The sequence below is a fragment of the Malaclemys terrapin genome, chromosome 6, assembly GCF_027887155.1.
Source record: "Malaclemys terrapin pileata isolate rMalTer1 chromosome 6, rMalTer1.hap1, whole genome shotgun sequence".
In the NCBI taxonomy this organism is placed as follows: domain Eukaryota; kingdom Metazoa; phylum Chordata; order Testudines; family Emydidae; genus Malaclemys; species Malaclemys terrapin.
In genome coordinates this window covers 84572230-84593420 of record NC_071510.1, presented here as the reverse complement: position 1 = coordinate 84593420, position 21191 = coordinate 84572230, and the positions used below count along the sequence as shown (strand labels likewise).

Here is a 21191-nt window from a genome sequence, read left to right as displayed (position 1 = left end):
TAACCAGACAAGCCTGATGTTAGGGTGCCAATGCCTGAGATGATGGGGCGTCCAGGATATCCAGGTTTATGGATTAATTTATTGGCCTCTCAGAGTCGGTAAGACAACTCCCACCTGTTTATGCTCTCTGTATGTGTGTATATATATCTCCTCAATATATGTTCCATTCTATATGCATCCGAAGAAGTGGGCTGTAGTCCACGAAAGCTTATGCTCTAATAAATTTGTTAGTCTCTAAGGTGCCACAAGTACTCCTGTTCTTCTTTTTGCGGATACAGACTAACACAGCTGCTACTCTGAAACAGTGCAAAAAATGTATCTTTAGTGATATGTTGCAACCAAGGCTTTTGTATGCCTTGAGGAGGTTTTCCACCAACAACCTGTAGTTGTCTGCCTTGTTGTTTCCGAGAAAATTTATTGCCACTAACTGGAAGGCTTTCCATGCCGTCTTTTCCTTGCCACGCAGTCCATGGTCAAATGCATCATCTCGAAGAAGTTCACGAATCTGAAGACCAACAAAGACACCTTCCTTTATCTTAGCTTCACTTAACCTTGGAAATTTTCCACGAAGGTACTAGAAAGCTGCTTGTGTTTTGTCAATGGCCTTGACAAAGTTCTTCATCAGACCCAGCTTGATGTGTAAGGGTGGTAACAAAATCTTCCTTGATTCAACAAGTGGTGGATGCTGAACACTTTTCCTCTCAGGCTCCAATGACTGTTGGAGTGGCCAATCTTTCTTGATGTAGTGGGAATCTCTTGCACGACTATCCCATTTGCAGAGAAAACAGCAGTACTTTGTGTATCCAGTCTGCAGACCAAGCAAGAGATCAACAACCTTCAAATCGCCACAAAGCTGCCACTGATGTTGGTCATAGTTTATGCACCTCAAAAGTTGTTTCATGTTGTCATAGGTTTCCTTCATATGGACTGCATGACCAACTGGAATTGATGGCAAAACATTGCCATTATGCAGTAAAACAGCTTTAAGACTCGTCCTCAATGAATCAATGAACAGTCTCCACTCATCTGGATCGTGAACGATGTTGAGGGCTGCCATCACACCATCGATGTTGTTGCAGGCTACAAGATCACCTTCTATTAAGAAGATCCTTTTAATGGTCATGGAACATGGAAACCCTAACATCACCTGCAGTATATTTGCAGTATAGTTGCAACATATGTGTGGGGCCCACCTCTTGTCCTGATCTCCAATTTTGCAGCCAAAATAAAGGTGATAGGCTTTCTTAACCATAGTGGTTATACTGCGCTTTTGTGATGCAAAAGTCACTTCACCACAAACATAGCAGAAGTTATCTGCACTGTTCACACAAGTACAAGGCATCTCTGCTCACTTTGGCTAAACAGAAATGTGTCCCTTTGCAAAATCAAACACTGACAAATAAGAGAGCACGATACTGTATGATTTCTAGAGCTGATATAGGGCAATTTGTTCAGCAGAGTGATGTAAGCTTCGTTATGATTCCTCATCCATGACTTCTAGGAATAACATGATGCAATTCATATCATATATGATGCAATACCAGCTTCAGATTGCATCATTCATTGTTTTGCCTAAAAAGCAAGTACTGTCCAAACCCAGTCATAGATTTATTCATAGATCCAGTCAAAGATGTATTTTAGTCATTTCTGGTTTAAATTGAGATCCCTTCCCTTTATAACTCACTTATCCTCCGCCATTCCCAAGTCAAGGGTCGTATATACTGACCCAATAGCATATCTTGAAAACTAGAGCCAATCAACAATTTCAAGCATCATTTTCATTCTCAGTGACCCAGAACTAGTAAAGTTTGACTACATTTATTTCAGATGCATTTTGGCTGTAGAGCAGTGTAACTACTCTCAGAGTACAGTTTCCCAATAGTTGTGCACCCACCTTATAGTAGGTTCATCTAGGGTATATGTCTCTAGTTTGTTTATGAGAAGGCCATTTGAGACATCAAAAGCTTTACTAAAGTCAAGATATAATGTTGATAGTGTCAATTTAAAAATGTAGTCTTCTAGCTAGAATCCCTGACCTTTGTTTAACAATAGCTATTTTTGTAATGGGACTTACCTAAATATAGACAAGGGAGATGATTTTGCATTGCAATTTCTTGAGCACGTAAATGTTTCTTCACCGTGACTGGATAGTAAGTACCACCTTTGACAGTTGCATCATTAGCAACAATCAAGCACTCCACTCTGAAAAGTAGAAACTTTATGAGAACCAAGCATATTTCCCAACTGATCTACTTTACCACTATAACCAGGATATCTGCAACAATTTCCATCAGCATTAAATGTTTATCGCTTTAAAACTGTTCCACTGTTAGATTCCCTCTCTTAAAGGCTGCATGTGATTTCATGTCATATTTGCTTTAAGTTCTTAGAAAAAACAATATTAATGAAGAAACATCTGAAATCTCTAGTTTTAAAGAAAGCTGCACCAATTTTACTGAGCATAACTGTACAGAAATGTAATAGAAAAGGAAACAATTTGTTGTTTAACATTTTCTTACTCTTTCAAAATCTGCTGCAATGTGCATGTCCCTCTCGAAAAATCCCTATTTCTGTGTTCTGTATTAGCAGCATTCATATTCTGAGAAGGGGACCTGTAGCATGACAGTCCAGTGTCAAAATATAAAGCAGTCCCCCAACCTTCTCTACAGTTGCATCAACTAAAGCAACAACTTTATAGCTTCAATTGTTGTTCATGTGGCAAAGCAATTGTTCTGTTGATTAGCAGCATGTAAATTGGAAAAAAATAGTTTACAATGCAGGGCTCCCACACTGTCCATGACAACAGTGATATTACTTTTCAACATAAGGCCACCCACAAGAAGTTAACAAAAACAGAGACTGTTTATTTTAACACAACACTCATGCTGGATTTAAAACCAACTGTAGCTAAATACACTTCGGAAATTCTCAGTCTAATACACTTTTGGAAGAAAAAAATACTTGGTTTTCTTAACTGTACTTAAGCACCTGGTTGAAAATGAAATACTTGCTGTCATCATTCCTGAGGAAAATAGTAATCAACACTCATGACTAGATAGATATACCTGTATTATCTTTGATGGCAGAAATGAAGCTCTCGGTGTGTTAGCATCAACATGGGAGTTTAGAACCAAGGAACTATGAATTTGTAATGTATTTTGTTAACTATTTCTTTTCAGTTCCAGATAAACTAACTTGATTTCTGGGCTTATTGAGAGAACAAGAGACAGGTTCTCAGCTCAGAGCAGCTGAGGAAAGCTAGTAGTAGTGGAGTGGAAAAGGTGTTTCTTAAGATACATTTCAACCACCCAGTTCTGGGCTGTTCAAGGATGCTCTAAACTACACTAGCTGCAGTCATCCCACAGGGACCACTGCACCAGTCTAGATCAGTGGAGAATCATGTGATCTGCCGTTCCCCTCAGGACCTTAGCTGAGGCTGAGAATCACTAAGACTCTTAAAAATATTTAAGCTGATTTTTTAAAATTTTGTTATTGACTTAACTCTGAGCCATTCTGTCTTTGCAGCACCATACCTTCATGCTAGAAGAGCCTGTGAGTGGCTCTACCTAGAGTGAGTCCATGAATAACCTAGACAGACTGTGAAAGCAAAGCAGCAACAGTTAGTTACTCACTGATCAGCCAACTTATGTGACAACAGAGTAGGTGAAATCCAAAACCACCAGAAATCTCCCAGAGTGACCCAGGTACTTAAAACTAAAAAAAACCTCTCCTCATTATTAGAAACAAACCCAAAGAACAGTTCCGCCTCAGTGGCATCCCCTTAAAGCCACAAGCCATTTGAACGTCCTTACTAAAAGAGATTTTATTTTGAAGAAAGGTAAATGGTTGTTCAGAATTTTTTTTTTTAAAGAAAGAAATATGGGAGGAGCTTGACCAATAAGCCATACATTGTGGGTGGCACAAGAAGGCACTAGATAAAATCATTACCCTCCTGGGGTTCCTTCAGCTTCCTGGCTCATCGTCCCTAAAGTAATATCCCGTCACAATAGGTTCAACAAGTGCATCATTCTCCCTTAGAGAGACTTTCTTACTCCAAGACATCTTTCCACATATTTAAAATTGCCTTTCTACCTCACCTATGTTCTTGCACAATTAACCATTTATTTCTCATCAGAAAGATAACAATGCAGCCTCCAAATGAGTTAATAGGGATGTTGATACATGTATTGTCTAAGGTCTGAGCTATGCTAGAAACTTAGATCAGTTTAATGACATCAGTCAGGGGTATGCAAAATCCACAGCCAACCTAAATCCACAACTCCCTTACCCCCATGTAGACGACACTAAGTTGACAGAAAAATTCTTCTGTCAACCTAGCTACTACCTCTCAGGGAGGTGGATTACCTACGCTGACAAGAGAACCGCTCCCATTGGCATAGACAGCACAGCTATGCCACTGCAGAATTCTAAGTGTAAACAAGCCCTAAGAATAATAATAAGAAGAACCTAGCTGAATCCTTTCCATGAAGTCAAAACTAAATAGGCAGAATAGCCATTTTAGTAATCTTCTGGGTCATAGGAGGCAAATACCAGAAAGCCTTCAATTTAATATTGGAAACAAAGTGCTAGATGGCTCCCAGCGCTGGAACTAGGAACCACACAAAAACATCCTCTCGCTCACATAATAGACATAATACACCTCTACCTCGATATAACGCTGTCCTCGGGAGCCAAAAAATCTTACCGTGTTATAGGTGAAACCGCGTTATATCGAACTTGCTTTGATCCACTGGAGTGCTCAGCCCCGCCCCCCCGGAGCACTGCTTTACCGCGTTATATCCGAATTCGTGTTATATCGGGTCGCGTTATATCATGGTAGAGGTGTATATAGATCACTGGCAATTTCTTACCCTGACACCCTTCCAATGCCTGTGATAATGCCTCCTGCCGGTACCTCTTCATTACCATACAACTGGTAACCTGCAAACTGGGAGAACTCCAAGAATGGAGACCTAAAAAAATGACAAACATTTTGATAGTGTTATTAACCGGAAGCAGCCTGACAAACATTATTTTCTTTTATAAAGTTCATGGTTTTAAAATGTGTTCTTGCAATCCATCTTCCAAACAATAGATATGTCAAGATTTCAAACCAACACTACTTGCCAGCAGGGTGGATAAAAATCAATGATTTTTTTTTTTAAATCGGATTTTTTTGAGGAAAAAACCTATTTAAGGATAGTTTTAATTAAGATACATTATAGCTCAAAGATATCTCATCATGGAATAAGGATTATAAATTCTAATTCTATAGTATGAGACAATATATAAATCTAATATAAGTTTAAGAAAAGTTTTGTAAATAAATTCCAATAGTTTATGGATTAGGGACCCAATCTTATGGGGATCCAGGGACTTCTGTATAGATTATTTAGGTTAATCTTTCTATCTACCCAATGGGACTCAGTTATTAGCCTAAAAGATACCATCAGAGATGCTTAATTTGCAGTTCTCAAACTGTGGATTTGTGTCTCCAGAGATAACCTGTTTGTTAACAGCAAAAATGTTTTTAAATAAATAAATAATATAGAGAGGTAAGAAACAACAGACTTCAACCCTATTGCTCCTCTGCAAATTTGTGTACACAGAGTCAATCCCTTACCTCTCTCTAAAGGTGCAAAGTTTCAAAAAGTTCAATGAATAGAAGATTGTTGGGGGCGGAATAAATCTGGACAAGGAGAAGAAGTCTGGAGATAAATGTGAGAAGGGAAGGACAGGCAGTAGAAACAAAAGTGAAACTGTTTGAGCAGCATATTCCAGAAGTCTTGAGGTCTTTCTGAGTGTAGCCTTCATTGATTTGAGATCTACCATACCATTCTCTCACTAGAAGGGAAAACCTATAATGGCAGCAGGCCATAAAAGAGACCCAGTTTGGGAATATTTTAATGAAGTTCCTCTACCTGTGGGTAAGAGAGGCATGCATGCAAAATGCAAACAGTGCAAAAAAGAAATGCAAGGCCTGGTTGCCCAAATAAAACATCATCACGAGAAGTGTTACTTCTCAGGAGAAAGCTGAGTTGAAGATGATGAAAGGAACATGTCTGAACACGCAGGATCTTCAGGATAGTAAACTTTTTTATTTCATACTTCTTTCCCAAGGACTTCCTTCTGGACTATTCTTGAATTATCATATTTGAGCAAAAAATATAGTTGTTACTCTATGGTACTATCATTTTAGATGCTGTTGTGATTAAAAAAAAAAAAAAAAAAGCTGAAATAGGCAGATCTTCCTTTTACAGTTTCACCTTTAAAGTAGTACTGAGTGTCAGTGAATGCAATGAGTAATACTAAATGAGTGACATGGTAATAATACTTAAATAACTGCATTGATTTATTTTGTTTAGGAGAATCCATCCCCTCAACATACAGGATTCTGAAGACTATCCACCTTCAAGATCACCATCATTTTCTATAGTTTCAGAGTTATCTGCCAATGATAGAGTTTCAGTCACATCATATATGTCACATAGCCACAGTATATCATCTGTAGCAAAAAGAAAAAAGAAAAAAAATCATCCAGAAACAACCATAGATAAATTTGTGATAAGAACCAGCAGATTACAAAATGAGGTAATTGATGAAAAAATTGCCCGGTTTGTTTATGCACCAACTCTCCTTTCCGTATGATTGAGAACCCACACTTCATTGACATGGTTCAGTCATCTATAAGACCAGGATACAGTCCACCCAACAGAGCAGATGTCGCAGGCAAATTGCTGGATAAAGTGTATGAAAGAGAAATTGAGCAGTGTGCAAAAGGTCTAGAGGGTGAAATTGTTAAGCTGAGTCTTGATGGGTGGAAAAATGTCCACAATGATCCTGTTGTATGTGCTTGTGTGACAACAGAAGAAGGGAATGTCTTCCTTACAGAAACAACTGATACATCAGGAAATGCACACACTGCAGAATACTTACAAGAAGTAGCAGTAAAAGCTGTAACAAACTGTGAAAAAAAATTCAAATGTCTAGTATGCAGCTTGGTCACAGACAATGCTGCAAATGTATCCAAGATGAGAAGAAATTTAGAAGAGAGTGCAGAGAGTCCCAAGCTAATAACATACGGTTTCAGTGCTCATTTGATGCACCTCCTAGACAAAGACTTCAGTGTTCCAGAAATAAAGGTTAATGTTGTTGAAATTGCAAAATACTTCCATAACAACCACTTTGCAGCAGCTGCTCTGAAAAAAGTGGGAGGAACCAAGCTAACTCTCCCACAAGACGTGCGATGGAACTCAGTAGTGGACTGTTTTGAGCACTGTATCAAGAACTGGCCTAATCTGATGACAGTTCGTGAAGAAAATCATGAACACAGCCAAAGTTCTCAGTATTGGGCTTAAGAGAAATGTTGAACACATGCTGAGTACCCTGAAGCCTATTTCTGTAGCCTTGAACAAAATGCAGGGAAATAGCTGTTTTATTGCTGAAGCTATTGAAATTTGGAAGGAACTGAGTGAGATCCTAGAAAGAGAAATATGCAATGACAGAGTTAAATTACAAGCATTAAAAAATGAATGGGAAAAGCACTATCTCCAGCTCATTTTCTTGCAAATATTCTCAATACTCAGTACCAGGGTCAAACCTTAACTGTTAGAAGTTGACAATGACATGGACATCCAGCAATCATTCCTCCATAATGCCAACTATAATAAACTTCAGAGCTAAGGGTGAACCATTCAAGAAAAAAGTTTGCTGATGATGTTTTAAAGAAAGTCACATCAGTGAACTGGTGGAAGTCACTTAAGCACTTGGATTCAGAGACTGTTGAAGTGATAATCTCAATTTTAACAGCAGTAACTTCTTCTGCCAGTGTAGAAAGAATATTTTCTTCCTTTGGACTAATTCATTCCAAATTGAGAAATCGTTTGGGACCTGAAAAAGCAGGAAAGCTTGTTTTTCTTTTCCAGATTATGAACAAAATGGAAAATGAAGGTGAAGACGACTGAGTTAGCTGCAGAAGCCAATATTTTAAGTTTCTCATATTGACCTGGCTGACATAGTCGATTTAATTTTTGCTTTGTTTTTAAAAATACATTTAACTATTTTAGTTAAAAACAATTTTAACAAAAACAAACTTGATTTTAAAAAACTTGACTGTTTAACTAAATTCAAAAATTCATATGCTTGTTTTGTTAAAATATTATATGTTTGTTGTTGAAGAAAAAAATCCAGAATACAGAACGTTGTTGTTTTAGTTAAATAAAACAATCTAAATGTCTGTCGGGTGATGTTCTCCTCCTAATACAGCCTGGCAAGAAAATCCTCCACATATTAATGATTAACCTGTTGAATTGGAGATAGTTCTCCTCCCAGTGACTTCATAAATATCTGCTTCAATTACCTTTGGTAAATGAAATAACCAAACAATCATTCATTTTCTGATATAGCTGTAAAACTAATCTGAAAAGTTTTCAAAATAAATCACTTTAAAAATGTGTGTATAGTGTGTACTTTCTAAAAATGAAATCTACATCTATCTCTAAGTTGTGAAGAATATGTATTAAGGTTATAACAACCAACAAGAATGTACTTTTATGTAGAAATCCGTGATTAAATCGAGTCTTCCTGACTAGTGATTTAAATCAAATCTACCCTGCTTGCCAGTAGTTTAGGAAACTTCAAAAAAAGAGACAGTTCTGTTAGCTTACACAACACAAAAGAGTATTTGATGCTTTATAGCCAATAATAAATTACCCACCCTGGATCTATGAGTCTGTCAATTCTCTCTCTGGGTAACAGCTTTCCTCTTGATGTATGAAGCTTCCGTGCCTTTTCTCCACCCCCTGTGATACAAGATCATTAATTAGATCTACTGTATACACAAATGAATAAATCACTATTTAACGTTTAACTTAGAATGAAAACAGAGCTGAATGCTCAATTACAAAAATACAGACCTTAAAGAGACAATATATTTAATAGAGCTTATATTTTAGATGACAGATTATCTGCATAATCTTAAATCAGTTTGTCATATATTCTAAGTTACTTTTTCTACATTCTTTACTAACAAAGTTTGAAAGCAAATAAACTCTCAGCTAATAGAGCTTATCTACTGCTGCCTTGGGTTTCATTTTGACAATGAACTAACAGAGCACTCAAAAACTCACTTTTTAGGGATCATAGGAAGGAGAGATGGACAGGAACCTACTGGGCTGTGTTCATTTCCCTACAGCACATTCTAAATTGTTTTGCTGAGTTCAGTTTTAAATTGCTCAACCGATGGGAGATTTCTCGGGAGATTACTCTAGAGTGTAGAAGACCTCACAGTTGGGGTGTACAGCATTTAACATTCAGCCTACGTTTCCTTTTGCTCCTCTTCATCCATTACTTCGTTATCTCACTTTGCACTTAAATTATACCTCTCATTCCTTGGCGTTTAACACCATTCCAACACTTGTTGCCAGCTGACATCTCTCACCCTCTTAGTAGCAGTGGCATGTACCATTTTATATTTCCTCAGAAACTAATCCCACAGATGTCAGTGAAGGCTAATTCAGTGAGAGCCATTCCTACCGATAGGGTGAAAGAGGGACACTTACCCTTTAGAATTATGCCAGACAGCCACCTGATCATTTTTATATGCTTCTATGCCTTTTCATTACACTACAGACTTCACAACTTCAGTGAATTCCACAGACTGAAGGGTAAACTAATGCTCAGGAGGAATATAAGTGAGCAGGATGAAGGAGAGTGACTGTGCAATACTTTGCTTTTCTCCTATCCCCATCTAATGGAAAAACATAGGAAGATTCACAGAAACAAACAGCCCTATCCTATTAGCCATGACCACCAATGGGAGGTGCTGAGCATCCTTCACATCCATTGAAATGAGTGGGAGACAAGGATATTCAGCATTTCCCAGGAGAAAATTTGCAATCCTGCAAGCAAGTAATAACGATAAAATTAAACATGCAACCTTAACTCTGTTCCCTTCCAAGGTTGTGAAAGAAATTGTATTGTAAGATTTGAGAAATAGCAATTTAACAAATAAACTCTCATAATGCAGACAAACAAAGGGGTAGAGTTGAAGTTGGAGGTCCAGCCTGCCACAATTAGTTGTGCAGCCCTGATGTAGTATTTTAAATTTTATATTCTTCACTTAGTTGGAATTAGTTAATTTGAATTTTACAATCATGAAGATTAATCCCTGTGTTTGTAGTTTTCCTATAGTACAAGGCATGGCTAAGTTCCTCAAAGATCATCTCTGCAAATTGAGGGTATATCTACACAACAGCAGCACCGTACTGTAGTTGCTTCTTACACTGACAGAAGGGTTTTTTCCATCCAAGTCTCCATGAGGCAGTAATTAAATCAACAGAAAAATTCTTTCACGGACCTAGCTACGTCTACACCGGGTTTTAGTTCGACATAACTATGTCTCACAGGGCACAACATTTTTCAAAGCCCTGAGCAATGTAGCGATGTCAATCTAGTTTTTAGGTGCAGACCAGGCCTGATACAGTAATTGACAACTTGAAAAGAAGTGTATTTGCCCAGCTGATTGGTTATAAAGGCAAAAAGCATAGCAACAGACTGGAATGAAGAAGGGAATACAGATGAAGTGAAAAACATATCAGTAAAAGTCTCTTATTAACAATCTTATTTGTTTAAAGGAATACTGTCATTAAATTCATTAAAACAACATACTTAGGAATTTAAAATTATTTTATTTTAATAATCAACTTTCTACTATTTATTCAGTTTGCTTACTTTTTGCCTCTCTCTCAGCTTGGACAATGAAATTAAGATACAGAGTAATTAAGTCAGCTTCACTTTCATTTAGAGTCTGTTTCTAGTCACTTTCAGATCCTTATGCAATAGCACACTGCTGTGCTATTTGAATGGCAAACATAGGGTATATTAATTTAAAAACTATTGCGATTTTTTAAAATGTCATGGAAACATGTTATTGGTGGTAGATTTTTGTTAAGCTTTATTATTATTATGGCAAAACCTAGATTTTTGAACCAAATTAGACCGGACGTTATCCTTTCAAAGTTTTCAACTAATGGAAGGTAGCAGAACTAGACTCAAATAGGAATAGCCCTACATTTCAATACATCTACTAGAATACATGTGAGAAAGAATCAGCCAGCTGAGAGAGAGAATGCCACCTCAGCCATCTCCAACCATGGCCATCTCTGATGCTTCAGAAAAAAACAGACCAAAAACCCTTCCAGAATATTTTTTTATTCATTCTTTCCTGACCCCTACAGGTGGCTGGCTGAAGCCTGAAGCATGAGCTTTTAGGAACATAAATGAGCCCTGAGCCTACTAACACAAGAAACCCCATCACTCAACACACTCATAAATTTGTCCAGTTTTTAAAAATTAAGATCAGTAAAGAAAAACTGTACAAAAAATAAATCCAAGGCTACTTTAAATAATGTTCTAAAATCACACACACAGAACTTACCTAATCTGATTTTTTCTGCTAGCTCTTGGAGTTCAGTTACTAGTGCTTTCATTCGTTCATAGTTTTCCTAGATGAGGGGGAAAATGTGAGCATTTAAACTTTAATCAACACTAACAGTAATATTTTAATAGAGAATCATGTCACAGGAAAATTTGTTAGTTACTGGTGATATCACATTGTTTGATCCTCTTCAAAAAAATTTATATTTTCTTACACTAATAACAATATTTCCACTTATCTTTTATCCAAGCATCTCAAAGTGCTTTCAAACAAGCCTCACAAGAGCGCTAGTGGAGTTAGATTCTCAGAAGACTTGTTTTATGTTTCAGTCAATCAGAAATCAGCTTATCCATAAAAGGAGGTTATGGGGGGGAAGGGTGCTTGGGTTTTTTCCTCTAAGTTTTAAGTTTTGTTTTTAACTAATCATTATAACACACATCAGAAGGATTCAGTTCAAATGCTAGTACTCCTATTTTGTGCCAAAAGATCATTGGTTCAAGTCCCAGCCTAAGGAGAAGTTAAAACTCAGATTCTCTATACTTATTCCAGCAGACTATTTAGGTATAAACTAGGGCTGCCAATCGCACTGTTAAACAATAATAGAATATCATTTATTTAAATATTTTTGGATGTTTTCTACATTTTCAAATATATTGATTCCAATTGCAACACAGAATACAAAGTGTACAGTGGTCACTTTATACTTATTTTTGATTACAAGTATTTGTACTGTAAAAAAACAAAAGAAATGGTATTTTTCCAATTCACGTAATACAAGTGCTGTAGTGCAATCTCTGTCATGAAAGTTGAACTTACAAATATAGAATTATGTACAAAAAAACTGTATTCAAAAACAAAACAATGTAAAATTTTAGAGCCTGCAAGTCCACTCAGTCCTACTGCTTGTTCAGCCATTCACTCAGACAAACAAGTTTGTTTACATTTGCAGGAGATAATGCTGCCTGCTTCATGTTTACAATGTCACCTGAAAGTGAGAACAGGCGTTCTCACGGCACTGTTGTAGCCGGCATCACAAGATATTTATGTGCCAGATGCGCTAAAGATTCATATGTCCCTTCAGGCTTCAACCACCATTCCAGGCAACATGCGTCCATGCTGATGACAGATTCTGCTCGATAACAATCCAAAGCAGTGGACTTACGCATGTTCATTTTCATTATCTGAGTCAGATGCCACCAGCAGAAGGTTGATTTTCTTTTTTGGTGGTTCAGGTTCTGTAGTTTCGGCATCGGAGTGTTGCTCTTTTAAGACTTCTGAAAGCACTGTCCACATCTCGTCCCTCTCAGATTTTGGACGGCACTTCAGATTCTTAAGCCTTGGGTCAAGTGTTATAGCTATCTTTAGAAATCTCACATTGGTACCTTCTTTGCATTTTGTCAAATCTGCAGTGAAAGTGTTCTTAAAATGAACAGCATGTGCTGGGTCATCATCCGAGACTGCTATAACATGAAATATATGGCAGAATGCCGGTAAAACAGAGCCAGAGACATACAATTCTCCCCCAAGGAGTTCAGTCACAAATTTAATTAACACATTTTTTTAATGAGCGCCATCAGCATAGAAGCATGTCCTCTGGAATAGTGGCCAAAGCATAAAGGGGCATATGAATGTTTAGCATATCTGGCATGTAAGTACCTTGCAATGCCGGCTACACAAGTGCCATGCAAATGCCTGTTCTCACTTTCTGGTGACATTGTAAATAAGAAGACGGCAGCATTATCTCCTATAAATGTAAGCAAACTTGTTTGTCTTACTGATTGGCTGAACAAGAAGTAGGACTCAGTGGACTTGTAGGCTCTGAAGTTTTACATTGTTTTGTTTTTGAGTGCAGTTATGTAACAAAACAAAATCTACATTTGTAAATTGCACTTTCATGACAAAGAAATTGCATTACAGTACTTGTATGAGGTGAATTGAAAAATACTATTTCTTTATCATTACAGTGCAAATATTTTAATAAAAAATATACACTTTGATTTCAATTATGACAGAATACAATATAGATATGAAAATGTAGAAAAACATCCACAATATTTAATAAATATCAATTGGTATACTATTAACAGTGCGTTTAAAACTGCGATTAATCATGATTAATTTTTTTTTAAAGTTAACTGCGATTAATCAACAGCCCTAGTATAAGCTAAAGACACCAAGATGCTCATCAAAGAAAGAATAAAAATATCCTGGTGGCCTAGCCAACATCCCTTCTTTTAATAAAACGGGCTCTGATGTTTTTGGATGTGAGTAATCCATTAATGAGCTCATAATTACTTCCCTGTTTGCCAGAGAATCACTGCACAAAATTATTAGTGCAGCAAACCTCAGTAATTAAAGATACTATCCAACCATGTTCCAATCTGGCTTTTTAAAGACTCTAATAAGAGTCGCTCTAGATAGATAGATAAAGAAAGAAGACAATAGCTATTGTGCACTCATTCATATTGAGTTATCTTATTGTTACCCAGTTAGAAAATATAGAACTCTGCTTTAATATCAACAGAACCACTCTGTTTAATTCTGAAAACGTAGAATTGCCAGTCAAGGTTAAGATTCTCCCAGATATCTAATGAGTCTCACAACAATAAGGCTCTCTCAGGTCAACACAAATAACCTGACTCACTCCTTTAGTCACAGAAAGGGCACAAGAGTGGTGGAGGGGAAAAGGAAAAGAAAGAGATGAAGTGCGCACATGCAGGAAAAAAGAAAACACAAAGACAATTTTAATTTTAGTTAATTTAATTTCATACTAGATCATACTCTGTCGCAAAAGATCATCACATGCATTCTGAAGTTATTACTGGAAGGTGAAAAATCCATTTTAAAATATCTTTACTGAAAAGTGAAAACATATAGTCTTAATACAGGGCTTTAAAATTTTGCCAGTCACCTACTAGTCAGAGCTGATATAAAAGATGTGTGGGGACCCATCAGCAAAGACACTTTGATTAAAAAATCCAGCTCTCAACCCCCCATACCAGCTCCTGGAAAAGGGTTCATGTTCTTAGCAGGATGCTCTCCTGGGACACTGCTTACATGTGCCATCTTTATTTATCACCCTTTGGCTAATGAGCATCTGATAAGATTGAAGCCTCTACCCTCAGCTGCTGGAAGAGAGATTCTCCCTTTCACATACTACCACTCTATAGCCTACTGGCTGCTGTGAGTATGGGGCATCTCCACAACCCTACACTTCTCCCCACACTTTCCAGGCTCCTGAAGGGAAGTGGTCTATTATGCTTCATTCCTCTTTCAGCCTTTTTTTTTTAGTTTTATTTTAATCCCCTCACCTTGCAAATAGCTCCAGTACCTACTTCTACTGTTCACCACTTTCCTAAATAGTAAGTATACATTGCAATTGATTATTGCTAGTTTTACTGGTGTCACAGGATTCCCAATAGCAAGCAAAAAACTGACCTGTCTTGTTAATTTCATTGCTCTGCTGCAGCAGCTGCGCAAGAGCTGTCAGCAGACTAAGGGAGACAAAACTGCATTCAGTTCACATCCAAAAGATGCTCTTTGTAGCCTTATTGATTAGCTTTTTCTTTTATCATAGATTCTAAGGCCCGAAAGGACCATTGTGATTACCTAGTCTGACCTCCTATATAACACAAGATATAGAACTTCACCAAAATAATTCCTAAAGCATATCTTTTAGAACAGGTGTTCTCAAAATCGATTGCATTGCAACCCCCTTCTGACAACAAAAATTATTTCACTACCCCAGGAAGGGGAACCGAAGCCTGAGCCCACCCAAGCCCCGCTGCCCTGGGCTGGGAGCCAAAGCCTGAGTCCCACTGCCCCAGGTGCGGGGAGCCTGTAACCTGAGCCCTTCCGCCCAGGGCTGAAGTCCTCAGACTTTGGTCCCCAGCAGTGGGCTTGGGGTTTGACCACGGGTGGTGGGGCTGGAGCTTTGGTTTCAGCCCTGGGCCCCTGCAAGTCTAACGGCAGCCTGGCGACCCCATTAGAACAGAGTCGCGATCCACTTTGGAGTCCCAACCCACAGTTTGAGAACTGCTGTTTTAGTTAAATACCTAATCTCGATGTAAAAGTGGTCAGTGACAGAGAATCCACCACGATTCTTGGTAAATTGCTCCAAGGGTTATTTACGCTGACTGTTAAAAATTTATGCTTTATTTCCAGTCTGCATTTGTCTAGCTTCAACTTCCAGCCATTGGATTGTGTTATAACTTTCTCTACTAGACTGAAGCACACTTATTAAACATTTGTTCCCCATGTAGGTACATACAGTCAATAATCAAGACACCCTTTTTTTTCTGTTAAGCTATATACATTTATCTCCTTGAGTTTTCTAATCCCTTAATTGTCTCTTGTGGATCTTCTCTGAACCCTCTCCAATTTATCAACATCCTTCTTGAATTGTGGACACCAGGACTGGACACCATATTTCAGTGGCAGTCGCACCAAGTCCAAATACAGAGGAAAAGTAACCTCTCTACTCCTACTTGGGATTCCTATTTATGCCTCCAAGAATTGCATTATCCCTTTTGGCTACAGCGCACTGGGAGCTCATGTTCAACTGATTGTCCACTATGACCCTCAAATATTTTTCAAAGCCATTGCTTCTCAGATTAGAGTCGTCCAGCCTGTAAGCATAGCCTACCTTTTTTGTTCCTAGATGTATAAATTTAGTCATATTAAAACACATATTGTTTTCTTGAGCCCAGTTTACCAAGCAACGTGGATCACTGTCAATCAGTGACATGTCCTCTTTATTATTTATCACTCCCCCAATTTGTGTGTCATCTGCAAACTTTACTAGTGATGACTTTATGTTTTCTTCCAGGTCATCAATAAAAATGTTAAATAGCATAAGGCCAAGAACAATCCCTTCAGGGTCCTACTAGAAATACATCCATTCAAGGAAAAGGATGATTCCCCATTTACAATTACATTTTGATACCTATCAGTTAGCCAGCTTTTAATCCATGATACAGGTGCCATATGAATTTTATATTGTTCTAGATTTTTAATCAAAATATCACGAAGTAACAAGTCAAATGCCCAAACTTGTAATCTCATTTTAAAAAAAAATCCAGTTAGTTTGACAGGATCTCTTTTTCATAAACCTGTGTTGGCTGGCATTAATTATATTACCCTCCTTTAATTCTTTATTAACGAAGTCCCACATCAGCCACCGTTATCTTGTCCAGAATCAAAGTCAGATAGACAGCCCTATAATTACCCAGATCATCCCATTTACCTTTTTTTTTTTTAAGATATTGGCACAACATTAGCTTTCTTCCAGTATTCTGGAGCTTCCCCAAATTTTTAAAATGTTATAAAATAACCATCACACATCTGTTTCATTTTTAAGCCTACAATAGTTACAACACCCCAAATCAGTGTAACTGTGATTAAGAAAAAATATTTTCTTTATTCTTTGTTTTCTTATGTGGTTCATTTGCCAGGATGCTTTCTCCTTTATTCAGTCAGTTGCCCCACAAGTGTCTCTTTCACACAGTATCAGGGAGATAAAACCCCCTTTTAAAAAAAGTGTTTGAAAAACCACAAATATTGGCAGACAGACTTGGAAACAGATACACCAGCTGAAATGAAACTCATTTTTTAAATTGACTAGATTGTGAGTTGACCACATCCCTTTAAATGCTGCATAAACTGATAACTTAGGCCACGAACTTGCAAAGGTTTAAGCATGTAAATAATTTTATGCATATGAATTATTGAATTCAGTGGGACTACTCTCATACATAAAGACACAGGCATGCTTAAGTCTTTGTGGGATCAGATCATTTAGCGACCCATCCCATCCTTTCCATTTGCCAATGGTAGAAGGGTTTTTCAGGCCATGGATGAATATATCATACCAAATGGAACTATTTAGTGAATTTGAGACTTGACTGTCTCCATTTTAATCCTAGTTCTCTAACTAGAACAGTGAATCATTCTACCCTAAGAAGCAGCAACAACAATACTTTTAAATCTTATCTTACGCTTTGAGCAAAATAATAATAAAAATTTAAAAAATAAAAGATTGCTCTTAGCAGTATGCATTATTACTTCTACCATATATTTCTGAACTTTTGTTATATAATGCTAAAAGGACAAGCAAGATGCCATGCATTCTTCTCTAGAAGAAAACTGTCTGTACTTTATATGAATACTATACAGATCTGTTGTTAATATGATAACTTCTAGATACAGCAATGCAAATCTGAGGTGGCAGAAATTACAAATGAATCCTGCAATTACTGAATGGTTAAGATCTCCTGTTGACCTCTGTTTGAAGCCACACTTGCAAAATGGCTACAGAATCTGGTCCTTTGGGTCTTTTTCCAGAATTTAAATTTTCCTTTTCTCTTTTTAAAATTACCCTTCTGGTTTGTAAGATAGTTTACATTTAGAAAGCCAACCTGTCTTGCTGAATTTACAGCCATAAAGACAAATATTAGCTAAGGGAAGTGTAACCTTCATCATTCACCTTATGCCTTCTTGTGTTTGCAATGTTATCCCATGTAATACATTTGTTTCAGACTGTAAGTGCCTCATGGCAGGGACCTTGGCTTTTCTGTGTTTGTAAAACATCACAGACACATATAGTGCTCTATAAGTAATTACTTCTACAAAAATGTTAACACTGTTTGCCACCTTACTGCTTGAATGACGTACAAGATGTATCCGAGTAAATGTGCTTGTCCAGTATAGCTGGACGTACCTGGCCTGTGTTGACGTCCCATAGGAAACTGCTGCCAAAATACATGAACATTTGAAAAAACAGTGAAAAGTTTGTTTAAAAAATATATATATATATACTGAGTCAGGTCTCATTTTTAGTTTGAATTTTGAGGGCACACACAGATGCCTAATACCAATTTAGTTAACTAAAGTAAAAATTAACTTTTGAACTCTTACAATATTTCTGACTCCTTTGGTTTATCATATATACTTACTAAAGTGTAACAGTCAGTTGTTTCATCCTCAAATTTACATTTTGCAAAACAAAACCTAAGATTAATGGAAATCTTTCTATAACGTGTTTTTGTTTGGTTGGCTGGTTCCATTTTTTGTTTTGTTGTTTGGGTTGTTGTTGTTGTTTTGTTTTTTTTAACTCCAATGGAAACATTTTAAAATAAATGCATATTCCTCTGCAGGGTTTGCAACCCACATACTACAGCACTATGAATCAAAAAGTGAAAGTGATTGATTTTCAGTGTTCAAGCCGGGGGAAAATGCATGTACACAAATAGATTAATTAGTGAAAAGTAAATTGAATCCTAACATGTACAGTTTTAAGTAAACCAAGTTTACTAGTACACAGCTTTGTTTCCAGTGGGATGAAGTTAACAATGCCCTTTTAAAATGATGCACAGATTAGCCAATTTACATCAACCAAAACTTCCTATTCTTTCCAAAATAAAGATATTTTTCCTCCTTGTTTTCTGCAGATACTGACTAAGTTGTAAAAAACATTGCTCACACCCTCGATTCACATTTAATTTCCAAGCAAATCATTGCTTCCAGCTTTCAATACATCAGTCAATGCCTTCTAAGGCACACTAACTCTCCACCTCTGTTTCACTAGTGAAGCTATCCTACTGCACAAAGCCCATTTACTCAGGCTGTACCAAGGGTCAGAATCTGGCCATTTGTCCGAAGAGATCCCTTTGCAGAAGAGTGGGAAGAAAGGACGTTTAATGTCCGCTCTTAGATTGCAAGCTGCTTGGAGCAGTGGCCACCTGCTCCTGACAGCCCGAGGCGCTCCTGGCAGCTAGCGGGCGCTACCGCCACCCCCATTATATAAATAACCTGAGGCGTGTGTTTGTGGGGAGGGGACAGGGACACGTTCCCCCTTTCTCTGGGTCTCCCTCAGGCTGCATGGGGCGAAGGCTGACACCACGTGTGTGGCCCTGCAAGGGGAGCACTACACTGCAGGGCCCGGGCCACAGGCACCAGGGCCGAGCTAGCCCGAGTAGCCGGGGCCAGACCGTCCTCGCAGTTTTCAATGGGAGCAGGAGCGGGGCCCAGACAAGCCCCCGAGCCCGGCCTGGTGGCGAGGCTGCCCCGGCCCGGCCTACCTGGTAGAGCGGGGAGCCGGCGTCAGGCTGCGAGCCCACCGCGGCCACCCTGTCCCCGTGGTACGCGCGGGCCAGAGTCGCGGCCGGGCGACAGAGCCGCAGCCCCAGCCGCCACTTCAGGCCCGCCAGCATCGCGGCGCGGAAGCTCCAGGCTAGGGGGCGGAAGCGGCAGCTTCCCAGGCCTGGAGCCGGCTGCCCCGCCACTCCCCCCGCTGCAGCCAATGGAAAGCGCGGGGCCGCGCTGCGGCTCCCCTTTGCTGCTGGGGACAGAGCCATCCCGCCGGGCTGCGGCATCGACCGGGGTAGGTCGGTCACCAAGGGACCAGCCGCCCCCTGCCCCGCAGCAGGGAGGCAGTAGCCTGGATGCACCCGGCCCCTCACACCGCGGTCGGTGCATAAGCATCTCTGGGAACAGAGCCTTTAAATAATAATGTAAAGGCGGGAATCTCAATAAGAAAAAGGGAAAACCTTTAAAACTGAGCAGCAGCGACAAAACATTATCCCACAGACAAGGGAAAAAACATTGATTTGAGCTGTGAAAGCTTTAAATTGGGTGGGGAACCTTTTTTCTATTAGGAGCTATTGACCCACAGAAAAAAAATCAGTCAGAGGCCACACAGAGCCCCACGGGAGGGCACAGAGGCTTAAAGCTTCCCCTAGGCTCTGGGGTGGGGCCATAAATGGGGGTTCAGGAGGGGGTTCTGGGCTGGAACATAGGGTTGGGGTGCAGGAGGAGGTAAGGGCTCTGGCTGGGGATGTGGGTGCTGGTGTGGGGCAGAGAGATTTGGGGCTCTGGGCTGGGGCCAAGGGTTGGGGTGCAGGGTCTGGGAGGGAGTTAGGGTGCAGGAGGGGGTTCAGACTTAGGGCAGGGTGTTGGGGTGCAGGGTCTGGGGGGAGTTAGGGTACAGAAGGGGGTTCAGACTTAGGGCAGGGGGTTGGGATGCAGGTGGGAGTGCAGGGTCTGGGGGGAGTTAGGGTGCAGAAGGGGGTTCCAACCTGGGGCAGGGGGTTTGGGCTCCGGCTGGGCAGTGCTTACCTCAGGCAGCTCCCGGTGGCACAGCAGAGCTAAGGCAGGCTCCCTGCCTGCTGGGGCTCCGCACTGCTCCAAGAGTGGCCGCTATGTCCAGCCCGGAGGCAGAGAGACCAGGGGGCTCTACGCCGTGCGTGCTGCCCGTGCCCACAGGTGCCACCCCCGCAGCTCCCATTGGCCACGCCGGGGGCGGGGGTAGTGCATGGAGCTTCCCTGATTCATCCCTGCTCTTAGGGGCCGAGAAACATGTTGGTTGCTGCTAGGAGCTGCACGGAGCCAACCAGATTTCTGGCAATCTGGCGAGCCGATGCTCAGGGCTTCTGGCCTGCGGCACCGAGACTTGCCGCAGGTTGGATGACATGAAGCAGCAGGCTGGATCCGGCCTGTGGGCCGTAGGTTCCCCACCCCTGCTTTAAATCCAGGTCATTTTGCAGTAAGTGACTGGTCTCTTGGGACTGGGAGCAACCTAAATGTAATGTGATGTGATTTCTGGTTTAAGTGTCCTTTTATCACAAAGTCCAGTTTGTCAGGGTGGCAAGATAGACTGGAGAGGCTAATGGGACTGTCTGACACCATGGTAAGACATGGTGAAATCCAATTATAGAACACACCACCAGTTTGACAGGTTTCAGAGTAGCAGCCGTGT

At 39.6% G+C, this 21191-nt stretch overlaps 1 protein-coding gene across 2 annotated transcripts in view; it reads right to left on the bottom strand.

The window, feature by feature from the left end:
• MCCC2 (methylcrotonyl-CoA carboxylase subunit 2) overlaps positions 1 to 19701 on the bottom strand; it is an 82270-nt gene extending 62569 nt beyond the window's left edge. Inside the window, exons 1-5 of one of the 2 annotated variants that reach the window (XM_054032414.1) lie at positions 19516 to 19701; positions 11438 to 11504; positions 8717 to 8801; positions 4872 to 4973; positions 2075 to 2202 (exon numbers count right to left, since the gene is read on the bottom strand). In XM_054032414.1, coding sequence (XP_053888389.1) covers positions 2075 to 2202; positions 4872 to 4973; positions 8717 to 8801; positions 11438 to 11504; positions 19516 to 19647 — 514 coding nt within the window. In that variant the 5' untranslated portion in view covers positions 19648 to 19701. The remainder of the gene's footprint in view (positions 1 to 2074; positions 2203 to 4871; positions 4974 to 8716; positions 8802 to 11437; positions 11505 to 19515) is intronic. The other variant, XM_054032413.1, reaches the window with a different exon arrangement.
• Positions 19702 to 21191: the final 1490 nt, after the last annotated feature.